This window comes from Gallus gallus, chromosome 27 (genome assembly GCF_016699485.2).
Source record: "Gallus gallus isolate bGalGal1 chromosome 27, bGalGal1.mat.broiler.GRCg7b, whole genome shotgun sequence".
NCBI lineage: Eukaryota > Metazoa > Chordata > Aves > Galliformes > Phasianidae > Gallus > Gallus gallus.
The window spans coordinates 780,277-807,917 of record NC_052558.1 but is presented as its reverse complement, the minus strand read 5'-3'; the positions used below and the strand labels follow the sequence as shown (position 1 = coordinate 807,917).

The window sequence follows — 27,641 nt, the reverse complement described above, 5'->3', positions numbered from 1 at the left end:
CCAAAGGTGGGCTGGAATAAAAGGACAACTCAAGAGATGAAGTCTCACAGTAAAGAAATAACAGCTGCTTCTCTTGGAATCTTTGTAACGGGCAGTATGTACAAGATATTTTATTTATATGAAACCCGGTGAAAACCCTAGAACATCCACATTGACTTTTCTGATCTCCTCAGATCCAGGCACACTGGGGTCCCTGCAGAAGCCTTTTGAGTTGGGTTGCTCTCAATAGAAGGGGTTGGCAAGTTCCTGCAATTGATTTTCATAACCCACAGGAGAGGAAAGAATCAATGAACAAATCTCCAGGACATGCTTAAAAAAGAGAAAAGAGACTCTGAAGAAGAGGTTATATGTGTGGGGAGGGTCTTCATTTCAGGGAGGGAGTTTTTTGTCCTGCAGCTGAACAGCAAACACCTGTTTGGAATGGACAGTACTGAAGACTGACCAGCTTCATTAACATCCTTGGAAACATCAAGTGGTCATTTGGTCTGTTGATGCAAATGTAAGAAGGAAGGTTTCCACACAGGTGTGCTGCAGCCTGTCCACCACGGACTGGTTTTGCACATTTGGTCACTCTGCAGAGAAAATATTGATGATGATTAAAAGTGTATATTCAGCATCATTGAGTTGCAGCTGTTTCATTCCCATTGAGAGCTCAGAGATTTTGTTAATAAACTCAAAGTGCAAACCTGCTTATGCCAAGTCATCCTGATTGTAGCTCAGGTCCTTCATAAAATGTGATGCTCTCAATCTCTGGACTGTAGCATGGAGATTATCTGGAGATATCTCCAGCAACATCACCTCTATGGTAAGGTCTTCTATACAGCAATTTGATCTTCTCTGGTGAGCTCCCAGAAGCCAGGTAGTTGCAGAGTCCCCAATCTCTTGCACAGAGATAACTGCATGTTCTCTGAAGTGAGCACAACACTGCTGCCTTGCTTTGTGGTCATCAGGGTTAGGAATTTGGGGCCATGACGTACTTACCCTTTACCTAGTGTTTGATTCTTGGTGATCTTGTGACATGCAGCTCAAGTAAACCCATACACCTACATGGAGAACCACATGCAGCCTTTCATCCCTATTAGTTGCTGAGGACTGTTTTTGGATACTCTTTTTGCTGTGTAAGGCAAAGTTTCTTGTTGAAACTAATGCTTCTCCTTTTTATTTGATAAATGTTATATTATGGAATGCTATAACATTCTTTGTTGTTGTTCTTTTTTTTCTAACTGAAACAGATATTTCACCATGTGGATAACTTCTTTCATATTCAGTGCCTGTTCTTGAAGTGCTCAGATACTATAAGAGTATTAGGATCTTATCCAGTCTATTTTTAAAATAGGGTTTTTTTTTAATGAAACATTTCTGTTGGAGATGTCTAACCTGTAATTGAGGTGATAATACCAGAACTTCCTAATGCAGCCTTTGTCACTGCTTAGAGTATCTTTATCATCTAAACTTTCCAATTGCTTATTCTCAGCCTTGTAGCAATTTATCATGTAGAATCATTGGAGTTAGAAAGGGTCCTTAAGGGCCATCTGGTCCAACTCTCCTGCAGTGAACATGGACATCTACAGCTAGATCAGGTGCTCAGAGCCCTGTCCAGCCTGACCTTGAATGTCTCTAAGAACAAGGCACCCACTGCCTTTGTGGGCAACCTGTGCCAGGGCTTCACTGCCCTTATTGTAACAAAGCCCATCAAATCTGTATCTTTCCAATTTGGAGAGAAGAATGTTCTGGGTACCATGTGAAAAGCCTTGCTCAAGTCCTGATAAATGACACTGGTGTCTCTTCCTTTGTCCACTGACACTGGTTATGCCATCGTGAAAAGTCTGAAGGTTGGTCAGACAGGACATGCCCTTGGTGAAGCCTTGCTGGATGTCCTATGTCACCTCCCTCTCTTCCATGTGCCTTAGCACAGCTTCCAGGAGGATCTGCTCTGTGATTTCCCTTAATACTGAGGTGAGACTGACAGGTCATTAGCTCCCTGGGTTGTCCTTTCTACCCTTCTTAAAAATAGATTTTTTGTTTGTTTTTATCTTTTTGAATGGGACTTTTGTTTGTTCATGTAAGGTGCAGATTTAATAGGTGGTCCTACCCCTCCACTCTATGCTGTGGGAGCTCACCTGGTGCTGCATCTGGATATGGTGTTCTCAGACTGGGAGACATGGACCTGTTGGAGTTCACCCAGAGGAGGGCCACAGAAATTATCTGAGAAGTCGAACATCTCCTCTGCGAGGACAGGCTGAGGTAGCTGGGGCTGTTCAGCCTGGAGTGGAGGGGGCTGCAGGCAGACTTGGTGGTGGCCTGTCAGTATATGGAAGGGGGCTGTAGTAGGGAGTGAGAGTGAGACTCTTTAGCGGGGTCTGTTGTGACAGGACAGGGGGAAAAGGTTTCAAACTGAAGGAGGGGAGTTTTGGCTTGAATATAAGAAAAAAGCTTATTAGGGTGGTGAAGCACTGGACAGGTTGCCCAGAGATCTGCTGTCTGTCCTGTCCCTGAAGGCATTCAAGGTCAGGCTGGGTTGGACTCTGAGCACCCTGATTTAGCTGTAGGTGTCGTGGCTCATTGCGGAGGAGTTGGAAGGGACCTTTAAAGGTCATCTAGTCCAACTCAATTCCATCATTCTGTTCCATCTTTCAAGCTATCAATAAAAGCAATGTATTCTGACACTACAGAGTTATTAGTTTGTTTTCTTTCCATCCGTTGTTCGCTCACCTTTAACTTCATTTGGGCACTGTTTTTCATACATGTTTATAAAGCACGAAGTTATAAAGAGGTCCTGCATGTCTTTGTGAGGGTCTAAATCTCTCTTCACTGCTCTTTTTTTTTTTCTCTTCTCCCTCTGTGTGACCTCATACCCTTCCCTAGAGGGAAGTTGTCTTTAGATGTATATACTAAATTTCTTTTGCGTATTGCTCATATCCTTATTTTCTTCTACCTAGTTAGAAGGACACCATACCAGAGTTCTCCAGGAATTAAGTTAGTGTTAGGTCTATACAACAGCATCAGAAAGTAGTTGAAGTTGGAAGGAATCTCTTAAGGTTTAGTCCAACCCCACAGCTCCTTTTCTTTCCCCTGGCTCTTCTTTTCCTTAGTAACATGAAGAGTGGCCATCATGTTCTTCCCCCCAGTCTCTTACCCTTCCTGGGAACATGATGGAGAAACTCATCTTGGAAACCACTTCCAGACATATGAAGGAGAAGGGGATGATAAGCAGTGTTCAGCATGGATGTGCAAAGTGAAGATGGTCTTTAACCAAGCTTGGAAAAGACCTCTAAGATAACCAAGTCCAAACATCCACCTACCACCAATACTGCCCGCTAAACCATGTGCCTCAGTACTACTACAGAACTCTGCTGTTCTCGATCACTTCCAGAGATGCTGACTCCACCACCTCCCTGAGCAGTCTGTTCCAGTGCATCAGCACTCTATCAGGGAAGTTTTTTTTCTAGTAGCCAGCCTGAACATCCCCTTGTACAATTTGAGGCCGTTCCCTCTCATCCTGTCATTGCTACTTGGGAGCTGAGGCTGACCCCACCTCGCCACAAACTCCATTCAGTCACTCTACAGTTAAGAGGCCAGTTCGGAGAATTAGGGGAGGGGTATGGATATTGTATATCTCAAATTTAGTAAGACTTTCAGTGCTGTCTCTTGTAACATCCTTATAGACATACTGCTGTAAGACAGACTAGATAGGTGAGAAGCCCAGTGGATTAAGGTCTGACTGAACTGTTGCTCAAAGCAGTGTGAAGTCATGCTAGAGAAGCTTGTCACTTATGCTGTGTCTCATGTGTTCATACTGGGGCCATTATTGTTTAACTTACATTATTGTTTAACCTAGTGGCTTGGGTTGGAAGGAACCTTAAAGCCCATCCAGTTCCAGCCAGAAAGGATGCACTTGAACTGGAGAGCTTTGGAGCAGGGCATTGGGATGATGGGCTCAGAGCAGCTTCTGTATGTGGACTGAGTTGACTTGAAAATCTTCAGCCCTGGAAGGAGATCAGTGGGTGTTTGTTTTTTTCAGCACAGGAAATGTGAAATGCAGCTGACAAAAGGCAGGTGCGTAACAAAGGGAAGAGGTGTTTGTCACCTAAAGTGCCACAGGGGTTTTTGCTTTGTTGATGTCCATGGTCAGCATCAGATACTGAATTATAAGGATGTCTGATCTCTGTTCTTTTGGATGCAGTTGTGGTGTTGCATAGCAGGCATTACTTCTGCTTGTTAAGTATGGCATTGCTCTCTTGGGAAACGAGCTTTGGGACATCCCAGAAACTCTGTTAGTTTGACATTTGTTTAATCTGATCAGCTCTGTAGGTAAGTATTCCACAATGTATTTACTAATTACATCATGCTGACTTTAAGTAGACAGAAGTGATCCAGCTTTACTCTAAAAAGTAGAGAACGCTGATGAGATTTATGGCTCTTAACATCCAGGTAGGATGTGACTGTAAGGATCAGCTGTTGTGTTCAGCAGTCCATCCAAGGACTCTTCATAATCTTTATCTTAAATTAACAACTTTTTTTTGTAGCTCGGAGAGACAGAGGCATTTACTCTTCTTGTTGTTGTTGCAGAGAAGACTTCTTTTTAGTATGGGTTTGCATGTCCCATCTGTGAACTCAAAACAGGGACTATTTCCTTCAGTCCTGCTGCTTGTCAGCAGCACATAAATCCTTCAGGAAGATTAAGGGAGGCAGTGATGTAGGCTGAAATAATGCTGGACTTACAGGTTGAGAGGAGGGGGAAATTCCACTCAGGTATGTTTTGGGAAAATCTTGTCCATGTAGCAGGTAAAGTCTGGGAACCCTCATCTTAGTGTAACCTGCTTGGAGATGAATGTGCAGAGATAAGCATCTCTCCCTGCATTCAAGATCAGTGCTTTGCTTTCGATGCAGATTCCTGATAGGTGCATCTGAGTGATACAATTACAACAGAATGCTTTCATTTTAATTAAAAGGGGAATTACACTTCCAGGTAGAAAATCCCTATGATGCTAAAACATTTCTTCTGATCTTTCAAAAAAGTGAATAATGAGAATTGAACTTCATGCTGTCTCTGGGTAAGTGATATTCTGGTTCAGAACTCCCATTCTTACCGTTTTTTGTGACTTTTCCCTAATATTTTGTGTGGAAGAATTCCTGTATTGGTATATTTTAGTTCCTGGAAACATCTCTATTCAGCCTGTAACCACATGTCATTTAATTCATAATTAGAGTATCCCATTACAGGAATGACCTTTGATTTGGGCTCCTAATTGTAAGCTTAATGAGTTAGTTGTCTGCACTGCTAATAATTTGTGTTTCTAAGGTTCTCATAATAGTATTGACATTTGGCGACATTGGTGGAATCAGCAAAGTGGAGATAACCTTACTCAGAATTCCTTAGCATCTCGCTGCCATTTGAGACCTAACATTTGTAGTTTGTCATCACTTGTCTATTTTAAAAATACCCAGAGTTGGCATTTTTGCTTCTTCATTTTTGAAGGTGTGCTACGAAGAGATAAGACAGTACAGTGCAGTTTTCCTACCCTGTTAGGATGCTCACAGGGCTGTGTGCATGTGCCCTGACTTGTCGGTAGCCTTCGGATGGCCTCTCCTGCTTGAGCACTTTGGAGCTTTCTGAGCACCACTGACTTTCTTTCCTTGCTATTTCCCCTAAAAGCATCACTCATCATCAAAACCCTGCTTTGTGCTGCTTGGCTACATAGGTGATCATGTTCCTCTGCAAAACACGTTCACAATACCTCTCGTGACATTGATTTGACAGGAATAGCTTTTAATTTATCTGATCCTCATTCATTCCTGTGCAAAACTGGTTCTTCACTGACGGTACGTGTTTGTGTTTCTTGACTTGTAGATGCCTGAAAGTTGACTGATGGATTCTTCTTAACCAGACCTCTTGCTTTTTTTTGCAGTATTTTCTTTCCTCTTCCTTTTTGTTCTTCACCCTTCCTTTCCCATGCAGAAATCCTCCAGGTTTATTACTGTACTTAACCAGCACTTCACTATCTCTGTTTGAGATTGTGGTAGGGATGAGGAGCTCCTCACAGTGATGTTCACTTTAAACTTTAATGCACTAACAGCCTGAAAGAGAGAGAGCAGTGCATGCTGATACTAGATACGTATTGAGCTATTTTTCATGTTGAAGTGAGTTCATCACTGTAATATTAAGGAGTGAATGAAATTAAGTCACAGTTGAGCATTGGTAAGAAAAGTACTTGTTCTCTAAGTGCCTTAGAGTACTTCAAGATAAATCTAATATTCTTGAAGCAAAACAGTTTTTCGTCTTCAAATGTACCAATATTGGATGGAGCAAGAGAAAAGGAGAAGGTGGTACAGGACTCCATACCCTGCATTTCACCACTTGTGTTCAAAGTGGAGACTTGTGTTGATGAAAGCTGCTCTGGGCGCAGTCCAGATGTGCTGTTTTCTCATAGGCTGTAGTGGATGCAGCTTCCTCCTGGTCTCTTTCCTTGGGATGTTCTGTAGGGTTGGTGAGTGGGAGTGGCTGTGGCATCAGTTATTGTTCTTTGTCTTCAAAACAGAATGGAAAATAGAGAACAGATCTGCTGGAAACACAGGGATCTAGGCAAAATAACTTGTACGTTTCTTTTCTTGTTCTTCCTCACCAACTTCATAGTATATGTATGCTATGTATATATGTACTGTGACTTTTCTTATTAAGGCAGAGCATAAAATATTCTAGCATTAGGGTATTCAAATTGCTGTTAAAACACAGCTGGGGCTTACATGCTGTTTATGTAAAATTCTGTGAATCCAAGGGAAAACTTTCGTGTTTTCACATGGACAGTTTTTTGGATCTCTTTAGTTACGACTCAAGCTTTTTTTGGCCTCTGATGGTTCTAACAGCTCTTAGAAGCCTTTCTCAGTTTCAGAGAATCATAGAATGGCTTGAGTAGTAAGGGACCTTAAAGGTCATTGAGCTGCAAACCCTCTGCCATGAGCTGTTGCCAGCTACCAGGTCAGGCTGCCTAGGGCTGCATCCAACCTCATCTTTTGTGCCTTCCTCCCTATTTGTCCTAAAAATGTGTATTCAGAACTAGACTCATTAAAGCTCAGTGCAGGGTTAAAAAGTTGAACATTATTACCTAATATTCCATGATTTCTGATTCAAGAAGCAGTAATCTCCACTATCTGCACCTACGCTGGGAGCTGAGCTTCAGTTGGGTAATGCTGACAGTCATCGGCGTTATGCAGGATGCTTCATTTCCCTTTATGTATGAAAATTAAACTCAACTGAAACCTTCCTGTAAGGGAAGGTTGTCCTGATCTGTGTTCTGTGCCCCTGCAGGAGAAGTGAGAAGTCATAGAATCGTTATTTTGGAGAAGATCTCCAAGATCACCAAGTCCAACCCCAGCCCACGGGCACCATACCCACTGGCTGTGTCCCTCAGTTCCACATCTCCGTGGTTCTTGAACACCTCCAGGGATGGCGACTCCACCACTTCCCTGGCTCTTTCCTATGTAACCCTGTTTTTAATCGTGTTCTTTCTTGTTCTAGGCTGCAAGCATGTGAAAGGCATTCTGCTGTATGGACCTCCAGGCTGTGGTAAAACGCTTATGGCCAGACAGATTGGCAAGATGCTGAATGCCAGAGAACCAAAAGTGGTCAACGGGCCAGAAATCCTCAATAAATACGTGGGCGAGTCTGAGGCCAACATCCGCAAGCTGTTTGCTGATGCAGAAGAGGAACAAAGAAGGGTAATGCAAACATGGATAAATAGCATGGTCAGGATGAATGTGCCTAAAGAATGCCTGGAAAGGAAGTTTGTAATCAGAAAATTGCTGCTTGCATTAAAAGACTGAGTCACAGCTTCACTTGTGATTATAGTTACTCCTTGCAAGTCACTGAATATTAGTGTTCTACAGCATTCACTCAGTGTTGACTCAAAGAAAAAAGAATATCATAGAACTGGAGAAGGCAGCTGGTCTTCCAGGTAGCTGTGCTGCAAATAGACAGTTTGTTTAACTTTCATTTTAAGGTAATTCATTAGTGCCCATCCTGCTGTGTTTTGTATTACACAGTGTGTCAGATGTTCAGAAAGTGCTTAAAAATAGGTTTGTAAACATTTTGCTCCGTTTTTTGCTTTTTTTCTTGTTTTATTTTGGAGGCAATCCAGTTGAAGTTAGGGCACATAAAATAGGATGGATTTCAAATAAGTTTTCATGACTTCAAGTTTTTGAGTTACAGGGTTACAGTATGAGTACATAAGTCTGCATTATAATAATGTTATGGTGAGTGTAATAATCAATACACCATTAATTTTTTCTCAGCAGGAAACTAATGGATAAGAGCAGTTATGGATCATTAGTTATGGAACTAACGGATAAGAACTCTCTACCTCAAAGCTGGAGAACATGGGTCTCCAAAAGTGTAATTGGAGGCAAAGATTGTTTTTCCCAGATTTGTTGTTTTAGTCATTAGCTGGTTACAGAAAGTCCAGTCTTTAGTTTGAAGCTGTAAAAACCTTTTTTTCCTTTGTGCTATGGTAACTCTTCATATCACTTTATCTTGATAAGAGTTTCTGATAAAGAAAACATGACATTAGATAAGTTGGAATTAAATATAGAGAGGTCTTTTCAGAAGACATTAGCCAAGAGTGTTGTATCTTCTAATATTATTTATGACAGCGCTGCAGATTGTGATAGTGCTTGACATTATTTTATTCTTCACAAGAGGTATTAATCAATAAGCTAGTTTTACATGGGAGCCCATGCAGATGTAAACAGCCTTCTTCTCTCTGGTTGTTGCACTGTGACTGGAAGCTGTGAGCTTCTTTCCTTTGCAATAACACACCTGTTAAAATAGACATCGTGATGACTGGAGGGGGGGATGGTCCTGATGACAAGTTGTGAGATTAAAAAGGTCTCCAAAAGGTTGGTATTGTAATGATTTGTGTCTGGGGCTGATTGCCAGGGACAGCACATTCACCTGGTATTAATGTGGTGCCCTGTGACCACAATAGATGTTTTAGAGGTGGAATTTGAAGGGGAAAAGCTTCATAACACGGTCAGAAAAGAAAGTATCCTGTTCTGTTACCAGCTGTGACTGCTTCACCTTGGGGTGAACCTGGAAATAAGCAGTTCTGTTCTGATTGGCACTGAACAAATGGACTCCTTGAAACATGGAGGACAGAGCTACATGGCAAGCTGTGTATTTCCTGACTTCATTTTGACCTGGGATGTTTCCCACATCGGGTACATCCATCCAATATTTCCAGCATTGAGTGCAGTCATCCCAGTTGGGTTGGTTGGATGTATCAACCAACCCATTTTGGAGGACAGCAAGATGTTACTGGGAAGGGATCTGATGCACAGCATGTGATATCCAAATCACTTGAAGAAATCAGTGTTTCATATTTTGCTGGCTGATCTTCTTTTGAAGTGTTTCGTTGAATGGCTTTCAATGATGACATGTGGCATTCCTGATGTGCTTTTTTCTCCAATAGCTTGGAGCAAACAGTGGTGTTCATATCATCATTTTCGATGAGATTGATGCAATCTGCAAGCAGCGAGGAAGCATGGCAGGAAGCACTGGAGTTCACGATACCGTTGTCAACCAGCTGCTGTCTAAAATTGATGGAGTGGAGCAACTCAATAACATCCTGGTGATTGGTATGGTGGTCCTTCTTGTTATGGGGTCAGTTTGAAATTCGCTGTTCTGTTCATTGCAGGAGCAATGCAGGTTTGATCTCTATTGTCCTGATTCTAATGTAAGGCATGACTTTTCCCAGTGTTTCTGAAAATGAGTCTCTTTTGTCTCTTTTCTTGAGACTCTTTGAGGTCTCTTCTTACCTCTATGGACTATATCAGGAATTGAAGTCCTACTTAGTAAACTCAGCTGACGCTCCTCCTGGTTTTAATTTTGCACTTAGGAATGACCAACAGACCTGACCTGATTGATGAAGCTCTGCTGAGACCAGGGAGACTGGAGGTGAAAATGGAGATTGGTAAGCAAGCTGTACAGCTCAGTACATGAGTTCACAAGTACTTAGAACATCAAAGCAAATACATACTGTAATGTGAACAGCTAACCTAGATGGTGAGGGTGCCAAACTTGATGCAACTCACCACATAATATTCCGTATAAATTTATTCAGCTAATTAAAACACTTAGATTTACGAGCTGATAAGCCATTGACCAGATATCAGGATCTGTCCAGCAGAACTGGTTAGGTGTGAAATGGAAAATGTTAATACCTGTCAGTAATTTAAAAGAGTCTTCTGTAGTTGTACACATCTACCTGATACCTGCTCCAGATTAAATAATAGTTATCTGGTGATCTAGGATTTTTCAGGAATTGAAGCCCAAATCAGCTTAGAGCCAACATTATCGTTCCACTTGAGATCAGAATGTTTAATCAATAATAATTATGATGGTGTCCAAAGGATGGCTGTAATTTGGTGCTCAATTCTGTTAACAGTTCTCAGAAGGAAGTTTGAATGCAAAGAGAATAGGCTGGGACTGATTGAAGGCATAGTTCTTCTGTCTTACAGTGAGAAATCCAAAGCAGTGGAGATCCATGTTCAGAAGCTGGAAACACAGTTTCAGATCTGTAGTTTTTGTAAGAACCCATAAAACATTTTCCTATTTACTTCCACAGACACTCAAATGTCATGAAAAACTTCGTGTGCTCTGAGCTATTCACTGAGTATTGTAAAGGTGAAAAAAAATCTCGAACTGTAGTGAGATTTATTGCAAGGACAGGCAGGGCCATCAGTATTACTGAGATGAAACTTAAAATGAGATGAAACTGAGATGAAAACTTAAGTAGAGTTTGTTTATACCAAGAGAATGTTGTGCCACTGACTTCTTTCAAGAAAAGGCATTTTCTATGTCTTACATTATGTTCATTTCAGAATGAACTTGCTAAGGGGAAAACTGGGAAATAATAACCTACACTTGAGAAAATGAAGGCTGTATGAAAATGACAAGGTGGAAACTGTGCTTGGGGGTGCTAGGGCTGACCAAATTGCTGTTGTGTAAGGTGAATTCCTGGTATGGAAACCTAAATACAATGAACTTGTAGGAAATTGAACCCTCTGCTGTTTCTCGAGGTAGTTTGGGGATGATGCCAAGCAATTTGCCAAGAGCACATTTTTAAATATTTAAACATTATATTAAATATAAGCATTTAAAAATATTCTACTGACATGAGGGGATTGCTTATAGTGGGAAAGAGCCTTGGACACAGGACCACCGAGGAGCAGGGAAGGCTTTGCTGCAGCTGTGCTGAAACACTGGTTAACATGCACTCATTGTAACATCCCAGGTTTGCCAGATGAGAAGGGTCGATTCCAGATTCTCCATATCCACACAGTAAGGATGCGGGAACACCAGCTGCTGGCTGAAGATGTGGACATTGCAGAACTGGCAGTTGAGACAAAAAACTTCAGTGGTGCTGAATTAGAAGGTTTAGTTCGAGCTGCTCAGTCTACTGCAATGAACAGACATATCAAGGTTAGTCCTGTCATCTTTCAGTGGGGCAAAAAAAAAAGAGAAAATAGTTATTTGTGGAGTCTTTTCTTGTATATTCCAAATGGATAGTGGCATCTTAACATGGATTTTTTTTGTATGGACAGTATCTTTGCACATCGTTATAAATTACCTCTTTTATCTCCTCACATCTTTGTGGCTCTTTCATACCTCAGTGAGAATGGAAGACGAATGTCTCTCAGTGTATTGTGGTGAAAACTGAAAGGCTTGATTTAATGGATTGGATGCAGGAAACAAGAGGTGGAAGTGGGAACAGTCAGTGATATTGGAGAGGTCTCTGCTGGAGCATGTGCAGCTCAATATCTTCATAAATGATCTCGTAATAGAGAGAGAACAGCAAGATTGCAGGCTTATAGCTTTTCTGTGGTCATATTGACTTGTAATCTTTTTGGCTCCCTCCATTCCAGAGGAACATCACCTTGCTTTCCCAATGTTTGCCATGCATCTTTAACTAGAAAGGAGTTATAAGGACCATGAAATGTCAGGTTATATTAACCCAGATGCAAAACACAGTATTTGATGGTGTTGAAATATGAGATGATTAGTTCATGAAGAAAGAGGCTGAAAGATGTAACCTCTCATGGCCAAGAATTGGTGTGAATTACTGTAGAACAGAGCCTTTAACATCAATTGCACAGCATTGATACATTTATTTTAAGTAAAAAAAATCTGTTCAGCCTTAAATACGAAGAAAACAAATCTTTTTAATTTAAACAAGAAAAATAATTTGATTTCTTTGATATTTGTATCTATTGGAAGCATTGGTTCTTTCTACTTATATTTCTTGTATAGCCAGGAAAAGTTATTGTTTCCCATAATAAAAAGCAGAAAGATGAACGCCTTCTCATTTTCTTGTATTCTGTCTCAAAAAAAGAAAGGTATTTTCATCCCTTCACAAACAAAGCATTTTCCTTTAAATATTTAATTCCACTTACAATTGATGCTTTTTCATCACTTGAATTTTGTTTGATTTTGGAGGCTGTTAGTGTTTTGATATATTCCCCTTTGTGCCAACTTTTTGCAGTGGGAGAGAAGACAATGGTGATGTATAAATATAAAAGAGCTGTCCCCTCCTTGACATCTCGGTAATAGATGTCTGTGTTTTCCAAATGTCAAGCAATCACACCCTGTTTTTCTTCTCAAACACACACAGTATTTCTGGGTAATCTTACTGTTTATTCTGAAGATGTCTTCAGCCAAATGATGTTTTATTCTCTCCTGTGAGTAGTGCAAAACTTAAAATATACATCATATGCCTGACCTAGATTTCAGAAATGTATGTGAAGCTACAAATTGCATTTGGAAATCAAATGGAATTATTCTTCTGAATCATTTAAGCCCTTCTTGTAGATCATCCTAGTTAGAAGGTGATGTCTGTGAGATATGTGTTTCAGGGGGAGTGTTATTTGATTTGCCCACGTAGGGAAAGATGTCAGATGTTGCTATGCCTTCCAAGGAATGCCTTGAAATCCCATTTTTTAACCTTCTGAGCAGTCAGATGATGTAGGGCCCTCATACTCTTAGGGTAAAACCACGTGCTGATGTAAGATGCAGGTAAGTTTCAGTGAAAATTAGGCTTGCTTTGGAATCTAGAGAAATTTCTTATGGTATAATTGGGAAATAAAGAAATTACCAAAAGCCAAGATGTAAAAGAATGAAAATCTTCCACCTCATCGCCAAGTTACTTAAAGTAGATTTTTGCCATATCACCTTGCAGTTAGATGGATTGCTTTGCACAGATCAACTTCTGTCCCTTTTGTGACTAATCCTCTTTCTGATATCTGTAACTCCATGCGGGATTCTCAGCAGACTGCACAGATGGGATTAGTCTGTAATAGTGAGTGTCTGTGTGACACTTAGTGGGAAGGTTGCTTCATATCCATGTAATTCCTGATTGCTGCCTAAGGCAATCCACATACTTGCAGATCTAGAAATAATCGCAGAAAATGGAGCTGCTTCATAGTGTAGAGTGCAGCCACAGTCAATAATACATCTAAATTTGGGAGTAGCAGAAGGAAAAAGATGCTGTCTTCAATTTAGAAAGGAGAACAATGTGAGCTGAGCTAACTGTAGCGTGTTTATTCTAATACTGATGGTACTGCATTGGGAATACTCACAGCTTTGATTGGACTGAGGCAAATGAAGTAGAAAGAAATCTAATATTTACCAGTAGCTTTAAAGAGTTCCGTGTGTGCAGAGGAAAATGCTTTGTTTGAAGTTGCCAAAGGAGTGGAGAAATGCGGTGTTGGGTTAAACCAAACTTTAATTTGTCTTTCTGAAAAAAGTCACAAAATGAAGGTTTCATCCCCTTTTTATACAGCACCCAGAATCTGCAGTGAAGTATTTCTGCAGACTCTGAAGGGAGAGAGCAGTTCCTTACTTGAAAGGGAACCTACATAACTTCTGATCTCACCTAAGTTTAGATTAGGACCTGATGATCCTTTTGGATTGCAGCCCAACTGCAGCATTGGATCCTTGCATTGAAGTTGGTAAAGGGATCTTCTGCAGTTGCGCTGTACTTCACTCTGTTTTGTTCCCTTCTTCAGGCCAGCACCAAAGTGGAAGTAGACATGGAGAAGGCAGAAAGCTTACGTGTGACAAGGGGAGACTTCTTTGCATCCTTGGAGAATGATATCAAACCAGTGAGTAGGCGCTGTGTAATTGGGTAATAGAGTCACTCAGAACAGTTAATGATGCAAGGAAGCAAATTCCTTTTGTAATTAGGAGGTTTAAGCCCCATTTTTGAGAATTGTCTTTAAATGACACAGATTCAAAACCCATCAGCAACTTTCACTGATGAGAATTTGTACTGAGGATGTGTGTGAAGTGAATGTTCCCTCTGTTAAAACAGGCATTTGGAACCAACCAGGAAGACTACGCGAGTTATATCATGAATGGCATTATTAAGTGGGGTGATCCAGTAACGAGGGTGTTGGATGATGGGGAGCTGCTTGTTCAACAAACCAAGAACAGTGACCGTACTCCGCTGGTTAGCGTTCTTCTAGAAGGTAAATTTAAGAATAATATCTATGTAAAATCCAACAAAACCACTCTTTTTTAAAACTACTCCAATCAGTTGCCCAGGTGGTGATCTGTTATTGCACTCCAGATTGATTTGGATTGGATGTGTTGATTAAGATGTGTTCTTGGTCTGTAAATTATACTGGTGTGAATTCAGGCAAATCATAAATGATCTTTGTCAGTATTTCCTGGGCACTCAGGCTGTTCGGTTGGTACCTGCAGACATGATATCTTTAAGAGGCACAAACATGATTCAAAAAGATTCTGCAAAATAGGAAGACGTACTTTCTACAGTGGCCCATTCTACAAAATGTGTCATTTTCCTTTGTGCTGATTTCATGGCAAATCAGGCTGTGTGTGCTCCAATAGTTGCATTGATTTCCTTCTTCTGGAGGATTGGATTTCACTGTTTTTTCTGCAAGTAGAAGAAAAGGTCATTTCATTTCTCGGAAATTCTGTGGAAGAAGTTACAAGCATTTTTAAAATATCATTCATGCTGAGCCTTATCAGACCCATTTTCTCCCTTGTTTTTTTCTAATCGTATTTCTTTGTTTCAGGTCCCCCACACAGTGGGAAGACTGCATTAGCAGCAAAGATAGCTGAGGAATCCAACTTCCCTTTCATCAAGATCTGTTCTCCTGATAAGATGATTGGATTTTCAGAAACAGCCAAATGCCAGGCTATGAAGAAGGTATTTCTGCGCCCTTTCCTTTTGATGACAATCCAACTCCGTCCTGTAGTGGATGAGAAAGGGACTGTCCTGTGATTGTGCTCTCTGTAGGTCCTAAATTCCTGTACAGGTAGTTGCTTATGAAGTTGAATGAATGTTTTTTGGTAGTGACACTCAGTGACTCATCCTATGACACTTGAGTGCTTTAGCACTTATGCAAGGACTGCTCCAAAAGTAATGCCTCCTACCTATTTCCACAGAAACTCCAACGTGTATGAAGAGCACAATAACACTATTTGACAGAGCACATTCTCAGCTACAAAATACTATTTCTCACCATAGTTACCATCTTTAACTATGCATTTTCACCAGTAATGTGAAACTCTGTGGCAGAATCACTAATAACACGAATTCTTCTAGCTTCAGGAAATCTAAATTTGCAATTTGCATGTATTTATTTATTTTGGTCAGTTGTAGTTATATTTTCAGGTTGCTTGATACAGTAGACCTGAAAGAGGGTAAGGATCTTGCTGAAGGTAGCATGTCTAAGCTTGTACCTCACAGACATTTCACTCATTTGTGTTCAAAAAAACTTCCTTTGCTTTGCCCCAACTGAGGAAATTCCATGTGGTCTGTTTGAAAGAAGTTTGGGACTCATCTGGAAGGGAAAATGTCATGGTTCTGGCCCAGTTGGATCTGATGTAAAATCATCACAAACAATGAGACAAAACTCCTGATCATTGATGAGCAAGTCTGGAGCTCTGTCTCCCAGGATGAAAGCAGGAAGGCTCAGGGCTGCACATGGAACAAACAGATCCTGCCTGAATGAGCAGTTTTGAGTTGGTAGGGTTTGGCTAAACAAAGGTTTTAACAACTTGGGGCACAGGGCAAATGCAGACAAGTTGAACTCCTTAAATCATTTCAAGTAGCCAGGTGGAAGGAAGGAGATCTAATTTACAGAAGCAAGCCAGCACTTATTTTTCTTCTAGCTGAATTATACTGGATTAGTCATGTGAACGAGGGATGTTACTCTAAGAACAGAGGAGTAGTTCATTGCAAGATTTGCATGGTTTTTAACATTTTCATTCTCTGTTTATTCCTCTAAATACTGCTGTGCTTAGAAACAGATCCACAGTTCCTATCACAGCTATTGTGCTTTTGCTGCTGAGATTTAGCAGTGACTCTTTCTGCTGTTTTTCAGATCTTTGATGATGCATACAAGTCCCAGCTCAGCTGCGTCGTTGTGGATGACATTGAGAGACTTCTAGGTGGGTTAGGATGGGGACTGCGTTGTCTCCTGTGCAGAAATATTGAAATACTGCAAACCAAATATGATCTGGAACCATTTACTTTAAGAGCCTCAAACTGCTTTTTTGATACATATGCAACGACTTAATGGGCATTAAAATATATTTTTCATTTCAGATTATGTTCCAATTGGGCCACGTTTTTCTAATCTGGTGTTGCAAGCCCTTCTTGTGCTGCTGAAGAAGGCCCCCCCTCAGGTAAGGAGGTAATCGAGGAGTGTGATGCTCTATTCCTGCCATAATTCTGACAGTGGAAGGCTTTGTGTCTTGCTGATAGCTGCTGTGCTGCCAGTGGTATTACTGCCATTGTCTCTGATTCAGTCAAGTTAATCCCAGCCCTGCTGTTCATTCAGTTAGACATTTCTAGGATAACCACAAAGGATTCAGCTTTAATTATCTCATTATTTAAGGCTGAATCTTACGAAATCCTAAAGGAGGAAACAGGTTTAACCTTCACCATGTAAACTCTAAACATGCAAGCAGTCTGCCTTGATTTAAATAAGGAGCAGCTCAGCCCAAATCAATTCCTGGCTCAAGCATGTGCTCCCTCCTTATTTAGAAACTGTTTTCTGAGTCATGTCTGATGGTGAATGTTGGGGTTTTAATTTGTTCTTGATATCATCAGGTGAGTATAGCTCAAGATTTTACATCGTTTTCTGGACCTGTCATTGTGTGCTTTTTGACTTGATGAGGTTCAAGAACACAGCAGACAATGATACCTCTGAAGCTTGTACTGAATGAGACAAACAGGAGGGACTCTCCCTTTGCCATTTTTCCTCTCATTCACTAGATTTCTGCTGTGTGTGAAAGTATCTGCATGAATAAGTAACATTCTAACAGGAAAACCTTGAAAGTTCATGCCAGGAAGAAGTAGGGAAACATAGCCTGGATGAATCCTTTTTGCTTTTGGTGTCATTTTTAATATCCTGGAAGCAATCACATATGCATGAGTATTCTTTTCATTAGATGGTTTGGTGAAAAGACCTTTCAAATCCAGAACTTTGAATTAAATTGTGATGCCACAGGCCCTGAGGTTCCCCTTGTGACTGTCAACCTGGAAGAACAAAGATTTTCTCCCAGGCCTGCCCACGCCATGTGAAGTATCTAATAATCATACTTGGATTCTGCCATCCTGTAGTTGGTACAGGAGGGCTGGCTAAGTGCAGCTGCACATCCATTTCTGATTGTTGTAATCTCATGCAATCATTGACCTACTGCTAGATATTTCCATACTGCCATTGTTCCTATAGATCAGTAGTGAAAAATTGAACTTGATTTGGCTCAGTAGTCTGAAGTACTTAAAATACTATGTTTTCCATTTTATTATTGTGTCCTCTGAATGTATTTTGCTGCCTAGCTGCACTTTTGTTGGCACTCGCGTCTCCTGAAAGCAGGATGCAGGGCTTGGAGCTTTCAGATATTTGCCAAGTTTATGCATGTTGCTGGAGATTTGTGCTCTGCAATGTTTGAAATGCCCTTGAGGCTGAAGACTTTGGGTTGACAGCCAATATTATGGTGACTTAAGCCATAAATTGTTGGAGGGCAGAGAGTTTTCTGAGGAAATGTCACTCTCTGATTGATGCCTTTTTCTTTGTCTTTTTTCTTTCTTTTTTTTTTTTTTTTAAGTGTCCACTATTGGCTACTGTAGAAATTAGGACATTGGATCAGATGGGCTTTTAGGGCTGACCTACTTTGGTAGTTCTGATCATAGGGTTCTTCCTAAAGTACTTTGTTTCCTTTGAGCTCTCTGTGACAATCGTGACATGGGGATTTTTATTTATTTTTTTCCATAAATAACCCTGTGTATAAGATGTTGATTGATGCAGGAAAAGGCCAAGAGCTTTCTTACTGTGAAAAAAGATTGGATCTGGGCTTGGAGACTCTCCAGGCTCTCAAGCTCAAGTGAGAAATCCACAGAGAGGTAAAATCACTGGTTAATCACTGTCCTTCCATGTTTCCCCTGGGATCACCAGTTCCCTTGGGGAGCAATTTATTTGGAGGTAGTGACTGGTTCCAAGGGGTTTGGTTGTCATTTGAGATGCAGATACATGCTGTAAATGCACATGAGTAGCATTAGTGGTGCTCGCTTGCTCCATGAGGTCAAACCAGATCCTGCTTCTTGGCGTTGAGACCCATCCTGGGCCCAGCCAGGGACCCAACCCCCAAAGCCAAAGACCCAAACCCCCAGCCAGGGTCACGGTTTAGGTTCATTTCCCACAAAAATGGAGCTCACACTGGAGCTGTCCCAGTGCTGCAAGAAATGCATGTCAAGATGCTAGGGATACAATTCCTATCCTTCTCTTCTACCAACAGGCAGAGGGGGTCCAAGTATGTGCACAAGTGGTGTGAAAGGCTCAGCAATGGGAACAAGAAAGTGCTAAGGGTGGTGGGCAGCAGTTTTCCAGCAGTGCAGCTCTGCCTCTCCATCGTTGTGGCCCAGATTATGTATTCACACAGTGTTGTCACATCTCATGCGGAGAGTATACTTAATGTGCAGTCAGCTTCCTGCAATCACTGTAGGCTATGTGTGTAAGGAGCATTTCTGGGATGATATCTCATTAATTATGCATTGAGGTGTATGTTAAGTTGGTTGATGAAGACTGCTTCCTGGCCTCCCCTCTTCCTATTGCAAGTATATTAACATGGTATGCGAAGGGCAAAGGCTTGAACCTTCGTGTACTTTTGCAGAAGTTTAGGGAGTAAACACAGTTAGGCTTTAAAGAAACAAGAAACGTTTCTGGGTGTGCTTTAAATTCATGACTGTGAGTTCCTCTGAGCAATGCTTAAATAGTGGTATCTGTTACCAGCCCCAAAACACTGCATTTTGTTTAGCATCTTTTTTTTTTAAACCAATTAAAAAGCTTTTCTAAAATGGACTAAGAGAAGAAAATAAACCATGTTCTCTTGGGTCTTTCTTTCAATTGAGTGCAGGAGAAGAGGCTGGGGGGGATAGAAAGCCTGAAAAGGACTGTCGCAGCGGGGAGCCGAGTGGGAGAAAAGGACTTCTCTGAGAACTAAGCAGCAGCAGCTCCGAAAGCCGAAGCTGCTTCATCGACATGCAGAGTCACACAAGGCATGGAGACGCTCACCAGCCCCACAGAGGTTTCACATGTGCTTCCCTGCTGGTTCCTGTGAAAAGCTAACAATCGGCTCAAAGGGTGAAAGACCATTGCAGCATCCCCGCGCTAAGCTGGACATACAATTTGTGCAGTGTTATGAGATGTCGGGCTTAGTGAGATGCTCTTGAACATTCCTATGGATGCCCTTCCACTGCTCCCAGAGGCCCCCAGCCCCTTTCCTCTCCTCTGCATTTTTGCACATTTATGAAAGTTGACGGAGAAAAGGGGAGAGTAATCTCCTTGTTTGATATAATCCCATATGCATTCCTGATTCCACATCACCCAGTGCGAATTGGAAGCAGTGTGAGTCAGTGGTGATGTTACATTTACACCTGTAAGCCTGGGGAACTGCATTTTCTTCCGTTACGTGGGAAGAATTGTTGATATCTCAAAACTTAAAAATAAAGAAGGGGCCAAAGTGAAGTGATCAGCTAACGGGTATCCAACGGAGGCTCTTTAGTACCCACTGACACTTGTGTTTTGAGCTCCTATTGCCTGGGGCTGGTGAAATGCCCTGAAATTAGGTAATTTGAGACTCTGCTGACATGTTGAGACTTCATTTGCTTGTAGCAGTCTATTACATTCTTGTATGATCTAGTTTGGTCATCAGTGCAATCATCTGGTGCCCGCTAGGAAGCAAAAATGAGGTTGGAAGAATCAATCTCATATTGCTTGAAGATGCCGTCAGTTAAAACGACTTCAGTTTATGAACTTGGAATCCCGTAGCTGTCTAATTATGTCCTTTATTCATATAAATTCAGTGTAGTAGAGAGAGGGTCTGGGGTTCTCCCACTTCTAAAAGGCAGTGAGGCAAGTTACGTCCCCCACTTAGGATCTCTTGATTGATATGGACGGACCTTGGGATCCTAACTGTGCACTTTCATTACCTGAAAATGGGCAGGAGGAAGCCAGACTTAGGTGCATGCCTGCATCTCATCTGTGTTGATGGAGGAACTATTCCTAAAACTGCCCTGATAATGTCTGAAATCAAATGATCTCAAGCTGTTGGAAAGCCAAGTTCCTTCTTACCTGGGGTTACTCTGGTTACAGCTGATTTTGGAAGTTCACTTCTGCCCTGACCTTCTGTAGCCTATGCAATGGCTGTTGTAGAAATTAAGGCTCGAAAACCATAAGATATCTGGAATCAGGGACACTTCAGCAGTACACCTTAACATCAAGAATAAGTCTAGTGATACCTTATGGTGTACTGTCACTGCAGGGCAATGGGATGAAGTCAGCCTTTCAGTTTGACTTCATGGCTTTGTGTGCTTTTGTGGTCGTGCCTGGGGCAAAACATTTCTGACGTGTAGGTTTTGCAGTTGTTTGCTGAGCAAGTTGCCTGAAACCTTGAAAAGTGCAGGGGACTCCTGACACTTAATTTTTGTTTTAGTAATTGGTACAGCAGAGATTACACTTGTTTTATAGTAACCTTTTTGCAGTGGTTGAAGTTCAGAGGTAGCAAGTTGAAGTGCGTATCTTCTTTTGAAGAAAGCAAGGAAAGAAGAATGCTTTGGGTGGAACAGTTAAAAACTTTAAGCACTATTTTGCAGAGAAGCAATCTGTTCTGATGAGTTTTCTACCGTTCAGTGGTTCAGTGTCTTGAGTGTGGATAATGTAGTCAACATAAAGTTAACATAGAGTTAGTGTTGGGTCAGCATAGAATTCTTTAATTTGGAAGGGACCTCTAAAGGCCATCCTGCATTGAACAAGGACACCTACAGCTTGATCAGGTGCTCAGAGCCTGACCTTTGATGTCATGTAGTGCTCTGTAATTTTTGCTGTGAGTAACAGCAGTTTACGCCCTCATCTCCTCCTCCAAGGCACCTATGATTTTATAGACCTCTCTATTACCCTTCTTGGCCCTGTCAGTTTATCAAGTCTTTTTAGGGAAGTTATCCCATATTTCTGTGCATCTTCGTTGCTTTCCTTTGACTTCTCCAGCTCAGTGCTGTATTTGACGTAGTATTTGAAATGACAAATGTCTTTAAAGTAAGAGCATAAAAGCACTCTGATTTCATGCAGTAGAATAATTATTTCCTCTTCTCCCATTCCCAGTGTTTGTATTTTGAGTAATGCTTAGCGCTGGGCTAATGTTTTCACAGAACTGGCCACAATGAGTGATTCCAGTGGCTTTCCTAAGTGGTCATAAGTCACTCAGAGTCATTCTTGTGTGTGTAGTAATTGTCTGCTGGCCTGATTTACAGCAAATTTGATATTTATCTGAATAAATGTGGCTGTCAGCAGTTTGGTTTTCTACAGCTGAGCTAGAAAATGGGTTGCTGTGGGAGTTAAGAGTAGAGGTAGCTTTGGGTGGAGTTAAGTGTCATCTGGGCTTCGTTAGCAAAGAAGGTAGTATCGATAATGAGGTCACATGTGGACACCTGAAGTTGGAGTTGGTGAAACTTACCTAATTATGTTTCTGTAGTGTGTATATCTTTTCCTGGTGAGATCTTTCAGGCTCTAATGAACCCTCAAAATAGATTCCATCTTTATTATAACCAAGCATGCTCTTTGTCCGTGTAGAAGTTGCTCGGGTCGCATCATTCAAGGAGTTAGTTTGCAGGTTGTTATTCCCTGGGTTGATGTCTTATCTACTACCATAAACATTACGTGTCCTTGGGTGGTAACTCCAGAGCAAATGCTGGAGCACTCCATAGCGTTTGTTATCAAGCTTCTGTGGCTCACAATCAGATGAGAGTTTTGGTGTCCCTGGAGAACTCACTTCACATTCTTTGTAAGCATTGGTTGAACTTCTGGACAGCACAGTGAGAAGGGTACTTGGCCAGCCAGGATTTTCCTGGCCCATGGGCTTTGTGTGTGCTGAATTGGAATAGGGACAGATCACAGCCGATGAGTCCAACAGGTCCATCCATCAGCCAACATCAGTCAGGTGCCTGAATCTGCATAGCAAAATTCAAACAGTGTTCCAGTGGCGTATGTGAGATGGTCCAGCAGAGGTTGATTTTTGTTGGCAGTTGATGTTTTTCATTCTTTTGTCCCTAACTCTATAAAAGCTACTGCTGGACTTCTGGAACATGATCCTGGATTTGTATGATTGATGCTGACAACTTCACTTGCTGAGAGGTGTAATCTTGCTATTTTTTAGTATTTTTACATGTCCATTTTCTGTTTCTCATTTGTAGTTAGCTGAAGCATTCCCAGGATGCTTCCTCTCTTTGTTTCTCCTTTCTTGACACTTCCTCTGTTGTATGGACAGGGTCGCAAGCTCCTGATCATTGGAACCACCAGTCGCAAAGATGTCCTGCAGGAAATGGAAATGCTGAATGCTTTCAGCACCACGATCCATGTACCCAACATTGCAACAGGGGAACAGCTGATGGAAGCTTTGGAGGTGAGAAACAATTAAAGGATGACAAATAACCTCAAGATTGGCTGGAAATGAATGATTTTGCAGTAGATCTGCATTTTGGAACACTGTCCAACTTAACTACAACTTCTCTGAATTACTTGTTCATATGTAAATTAATGAAAAACGAGAGAACAGATTTAGGAAAGAGGTTTGCATAGTGGATTGAAAGATCCTACTTTTCATACCCTTGGAAAATGAATATAGTTGGGGTACTTAAAGTGGGGGATGCCAAGCTTTCATTAATTGGAATAATGTCAAGTGAAGAGGTTTTGATGCCAAAGAAATTATAGATTCTTCACAAATTCGTGCTCTAAATGGCTTCTTGTCTATGCCATAGTGGAAATCCTAGAGATTACTGAAGGATGTTTTGCCTTGTCTGGATATATTGCAATAAATTGTGCTTCTAAGCTAGAAAATGCATTCTAGCTTCTCAGGCACTTTGCCCCATGTTAAGTAACATTGTTCCTACTGCGGTGTCCTGATTTCTTTATTTCTTTTCCAGCTCCTGGGTAACTTTAAAGATAAGGAACGCAGCACCATTGCACAGAACGTCAAAGGGAAATCTGTTTGGATCGGTATCAAGAAGCTGCTGATGCTGATAGAGATGTCACTACAAGTAAGAATTTTTCTGATCCAGGCAGGACTGGAGTAAATGTAGCAGTCTCAGAGGTTCCCAGTTGTCGGCAGACTCCTACTTTCAGAGTCTTTGAATAGGTTTAATTGAGAAAAGAGCTTCAGTGAGAAGAAATTCTCTGAACAAAGGAATCGCCAGGTCCTGGTCTGGGGAGAGATCTTTAAAACCACAGTGCCCATGGGCTGTTTAGAGCTGCACTTCAGAGACAAGCGTCTGGCAATGGGAGGGATTGGATTAACTCACTTTTCATGGAATTTCTTCTCTACAGTCAGCATGTTAAGATTGCAGATAGCAATCGCTTAGGATTTTTATTACTTTTTTTAAAGAAAAGGTGCCTGTGCAGGTGTATGTGCTCCTTCCCTGAAGAAGATAAATCTGTCAGGCTGTTCAGCTGCTCTCCTCTTTATTTTCCACTTTCAGCACTTTAAAGAAAATAATTGCAGAGGGCAGAAATATGCAGTTCTTAACCCTCCCCCGCACCCATCACCCATGCCTGCAAGCAGCCATCAAGCTGCTGCTCGACAGTATGTGCATGCTGAAAATGAGAGGGTGTAGCGTGCAGCCCTAATCCTCTGCGCTGACATTTCAGCGCCCTTCTGAGTCCTCCCCCCTCCCAACACGCTCTCCTTTCACATCAAATGGATTTAGTGCAGCTGAGTGAACTGTCCTTAGATCTTCCTAGGAGAGGCTGAGCATAAGCTAAGAGGCATGTAGTTCAGCAGCATATAAGTCATGTATCCCTCTGTTCACTATTCACAATTCTGTTAAAACTTGCACAGCACTGAGGATATGCTCTGACTGGATGTCACCTCGGGGAATAAAGTCATTTATCTAGATTACTTTTTCTTCTTCTTCCTTGGCTTTTAATTCCATACCTACAGGCAAGTCGGTAAGTCATTGCTCACATGTATTAAATGTATTTAAGGGGTGCAGGCCTTCGGGGACTCTCTGCAGCCCATTTCAGTTCACCTTGACAATGGGTTCCTTCTTCTGACGCAGGATGTTTTCTGTTGCTGCTCTGACCTGAAGAGTTGGTTCTTGTCAAAACTGAAGGTTACGGTTACAGTTATGTAAATTGTGGGTAAAAGTGCTCACCCAGACTTATCCATGGCATGGCACCATGGGTGCACACCTGTGATAGTGTGATAGGGAGTCTTCATGCTGCTGTACATTGCAAAGCAGAATTGTGCATTTTTTAACCATATAACCATCAGTGTTGACAAGTCTGTGACCAGTCAGGCTGGGAGAAGGTGGGCAGAACTGTGACCCTCTTTGTGCCATTCCTAACAACTGACTCTTACCATCTGCATAGATGTCTGATGACCCACCTGTGTTACTGGACATAGATGGCTGGTAGCAGTGTGACTTACAGTCTTCACCCAAACTGAATGTAATAACGTATGGAGGCTTAATGCAAGGATGTTCTATTGCAAAGTATCAGAGCTGTTTGCATTGTTCCATCTACAGAATTGCTCTAAATACAGGAAAGCAATGCAGTCTGTCATTAAAGAGAAGAATATTGCTACAGTATCCAATTTGACTTGCTTTACAGGAGAGTGGAATTCTATCAAATGAGATATTCTGTTTTTATTTTCTACCAAGCTAGAACACAGCTTTTTAGCAAAAAGCTTCAATCAGAAATCTGAAATTCTTAAAAATTCCAAGTGATGAACAGTGTTTCCCAAAACAGGCAGGCAATTAGATCCCATGGTGAATGCATTCTCTGCAAGAAAATCATGCAACCAACTTCCTTCTCTGCAGTCCCTCAGTCCGTGTTTTGTTTTACTGGATGAGTAAACCCAACATGTTCTTTCTGTAGCTTTTTGTTACCATGTTTAAATGATTTTAGTTGTTTTCAATTTAAGTCTTGCTCAACTTCTTCCAGTATCGGAATCCTTTCATGGAGTATCATGAACCACCACATTGCTTTGATACCTTGGCTTGCTTTGTCACCATGTGTACAAACCTTGTAAACCCACACTTTCTGGCAGTCTGATTTCCTTCAAGCTATGTTTATTGCTATTCCTGCCCTTTAATGTTGAGCTGTTCGCATTCAGTGTCTTATACATGGGTCATCTTGTTTATACTGTGAGTCCTGGCATGATATTGAGTTCTTATTCAAAAGAAGTATTTGATGAATGGATACACTCATGATGTGCCATGTGAATCCAGTTTAGTTTTGCAGTGTTCTTGGCTGCAGTACATGGACCACCTCATAATGCTGTCAGGTACTACCCTCACATCCAGGGTCAGTCTGGATGGATCTCAAGCACCTGATCGAGCTGTAGATGTCTGTTCATTGCAGGGAAGTTGGACCAGATGACATTTAAGGGCCCTTTCCAACTCAAATGATTCTCTGATTCACCTTGGCCCAACACTGCAACCCCATCCTGGATATGTGAGCCTTCTTTTCCTCTTGCAGGGGACTGGTCCCTGCTGCTTATTTTGCCTGCCCATCTTGTTGCTCTTGGATTTAATTGTCAGCTCTTGCTCCTTCTCTCAGTAGGAACCCTAAAGAGCCAGGCAGCTTTCCAGAAAGCCCTTTTTTGAACCTCCACTATTTCCTGATTTGGTAACTTCTGTTTAGCGTAAATAAAACTTACATTGCAGACAAACAGCTTTGATTATTTTAACATACTAGGGAATTTATTTTAAGAGTCGTCTTAAAGTACTGTGTATATTATCTTATACTAAGTAATACACCCAGAGTTTAGGTTTTATGATAGGTTTACAGGAGTATCCAAGGACATGCACGTCTTTCTAGATTCTCTCTTCTCTGGACTGAAGTTTAATAAAGTCTCTCCAGTTCCTTTTTTTCCTAAGGACTCCCGGGCATGTCCTGGGACTGGTACTGCCTTACATAGAGAGAAGCAGCCAGTTTCTTTCTGGTGGTGGGAACTTTGTTACAGAGTTGGTCTCAGGTCTGTTCTCTTAGAAAATCTCTCACCTAATTTGATAGAGGCATTTCTCCTTTCACAGGTTGCTTGAAGTTTTACTCAGGTGTCCTGAATTTCCTTCTCCTTTGCACTCTGTTCATCTTTCAGAGCAGATCAGCCTTCTCATTTTTCATCTACATTTTGTGAATAAGCTATTTGCTTTAATCTTTTGACTAAGAAATTGCAGGTAGGTGCTGTTCCTCCCAAAAGGCACTGTAGAAGCTGTGTCAGTACAGATGATGGACAGTTTTACCTTTGCCACTTTCTTGTGTCTAAGCAAAAAGACTTGGAGAGGGCCAGCATCTTTGATTTAGGAAATGGAACACTGGCATTGGCCGGTGTGAATTTCAGCTGATTGCCTTAGTATGCATTTCCTGGTAAAAAGGAGATTCACTGCTCCTTTGTTGTCATTTTGAGGTTGTGATGAGTTTTGAGTGTTCATCTGACTCTTCCATGGTACTCTGAGATTGCACCAAGGTCCTGGCAACAGGACCATCTTCTTTGCAGGTACATAATACTCTTGGCAGGTAGGTAATACCCTCTGCAAGTCATTGAGATAAGTAATCTTGGAAATAGCCAGGCCCTTTTACTGTTCTGTTTGAGATGTTTTCTTCTAGCTTTGCACTTTTTGTTGATGGTCAGAAGCCATGTCTTGCGCTGTCCCACTGCTCGTGGTTCCTTGGGTTAATTGGAGATGTCAAAGATTCTTGCTTCACTTGGTAAACAGGTTATTTTTTTGGCTTCTTGGCTCTACACCGCTGTTCTGCGCATTTGACTATTGGGCATTGGCATTCCCAGCAGTGTAAACATCAGCAGTGGTTGTGTGGATGTTGCCTTTGGCCCTCAGTGGTGCTTCTCTTTGGAGTGCAGGTATCAAGTAGAGTTGCTGTTCCTCCAGTTGTCAAAACTGCAGTTCTCTGGTTGGCCTTATTTGCAGAGTACTGAAAATCATCCAATCTCAGAATCCTTCTGCTTGGAAAGGACTTCAGGACACCACCTAATACAGCCATCTAGATCAAAGCAGGGTCAACACTGAACCTAGACCTTCAGAGATTGTATATGTCCTCTGTGA

General features: G+C 41.5%; 1 protein-coding gene and 1 pseudogene across 5 annotated transcripts in view; one reads left to right on the top strand and one right to left on the bottom strand.

The window, feature by feature from the left end:
• The window catches only part of NSF (N-ethylmaleimide sensitive factor, vesicle fusing ATPase), a 56,704-nt gene that overhangs the window by 25,545 nt on the left and 3,518 nt on the right, over window positions 1–27,641 (top strand). For 4 of the 5 annotated variants that reach the window (NM_001397395.1, NM_001024456.2, XM_046904348.1 and 1 more), the window contains exons 9-19: window positions 7,517–7,716; window positions 9,465–9,630; window positions 9,891–9,965; window positions 11,289–11,476; window positions 14,059–14,154; window positions 14,364–14,520; window positions 15,091–15,224; window positions 16,405–16,471; window positions 16,629–16,708; window positions 22,847–22,981; window positions 23,502–23,615. In NM_001397395.1, the coding sequence (NP_001384324.1) occupies window positions 7,517–7,716; window positions 9,465–9,630; window positions 9,891–9,965; window positions 11,289–11,476; window positions 14,059–14,154; window positions 14,364–14,520; window positions 15,091–15,224; window positions 16,405–16,471; window positions 16,629–16,708; window positions 22,847–22,981; window positions 23,502–23,615 (1,412 nt within the window). Of the gene's footprint in view, window positions 1–7,516; window positions 7,717–9,464; window positions 9,631–9,890; window positions 9,966–10,439; window positions 10,581–11,288; window positions 11,477–14,058; window positions 14,155–14,363; window positions 14,521–15,090; window positions 15,225–16,404; window positions 16,472–16,628; window positions 16,709–22,846; window positions 22,982–23,501; window positions 23,616–27,641 lie in introns of all 5 variants that reach the window. The other variant, NM_001397394.1, reaches the window with a different exon arrangement.
• On the bottom strand, window positions 370–7,199 carry LOC112530390 (annotated as a pseudogene).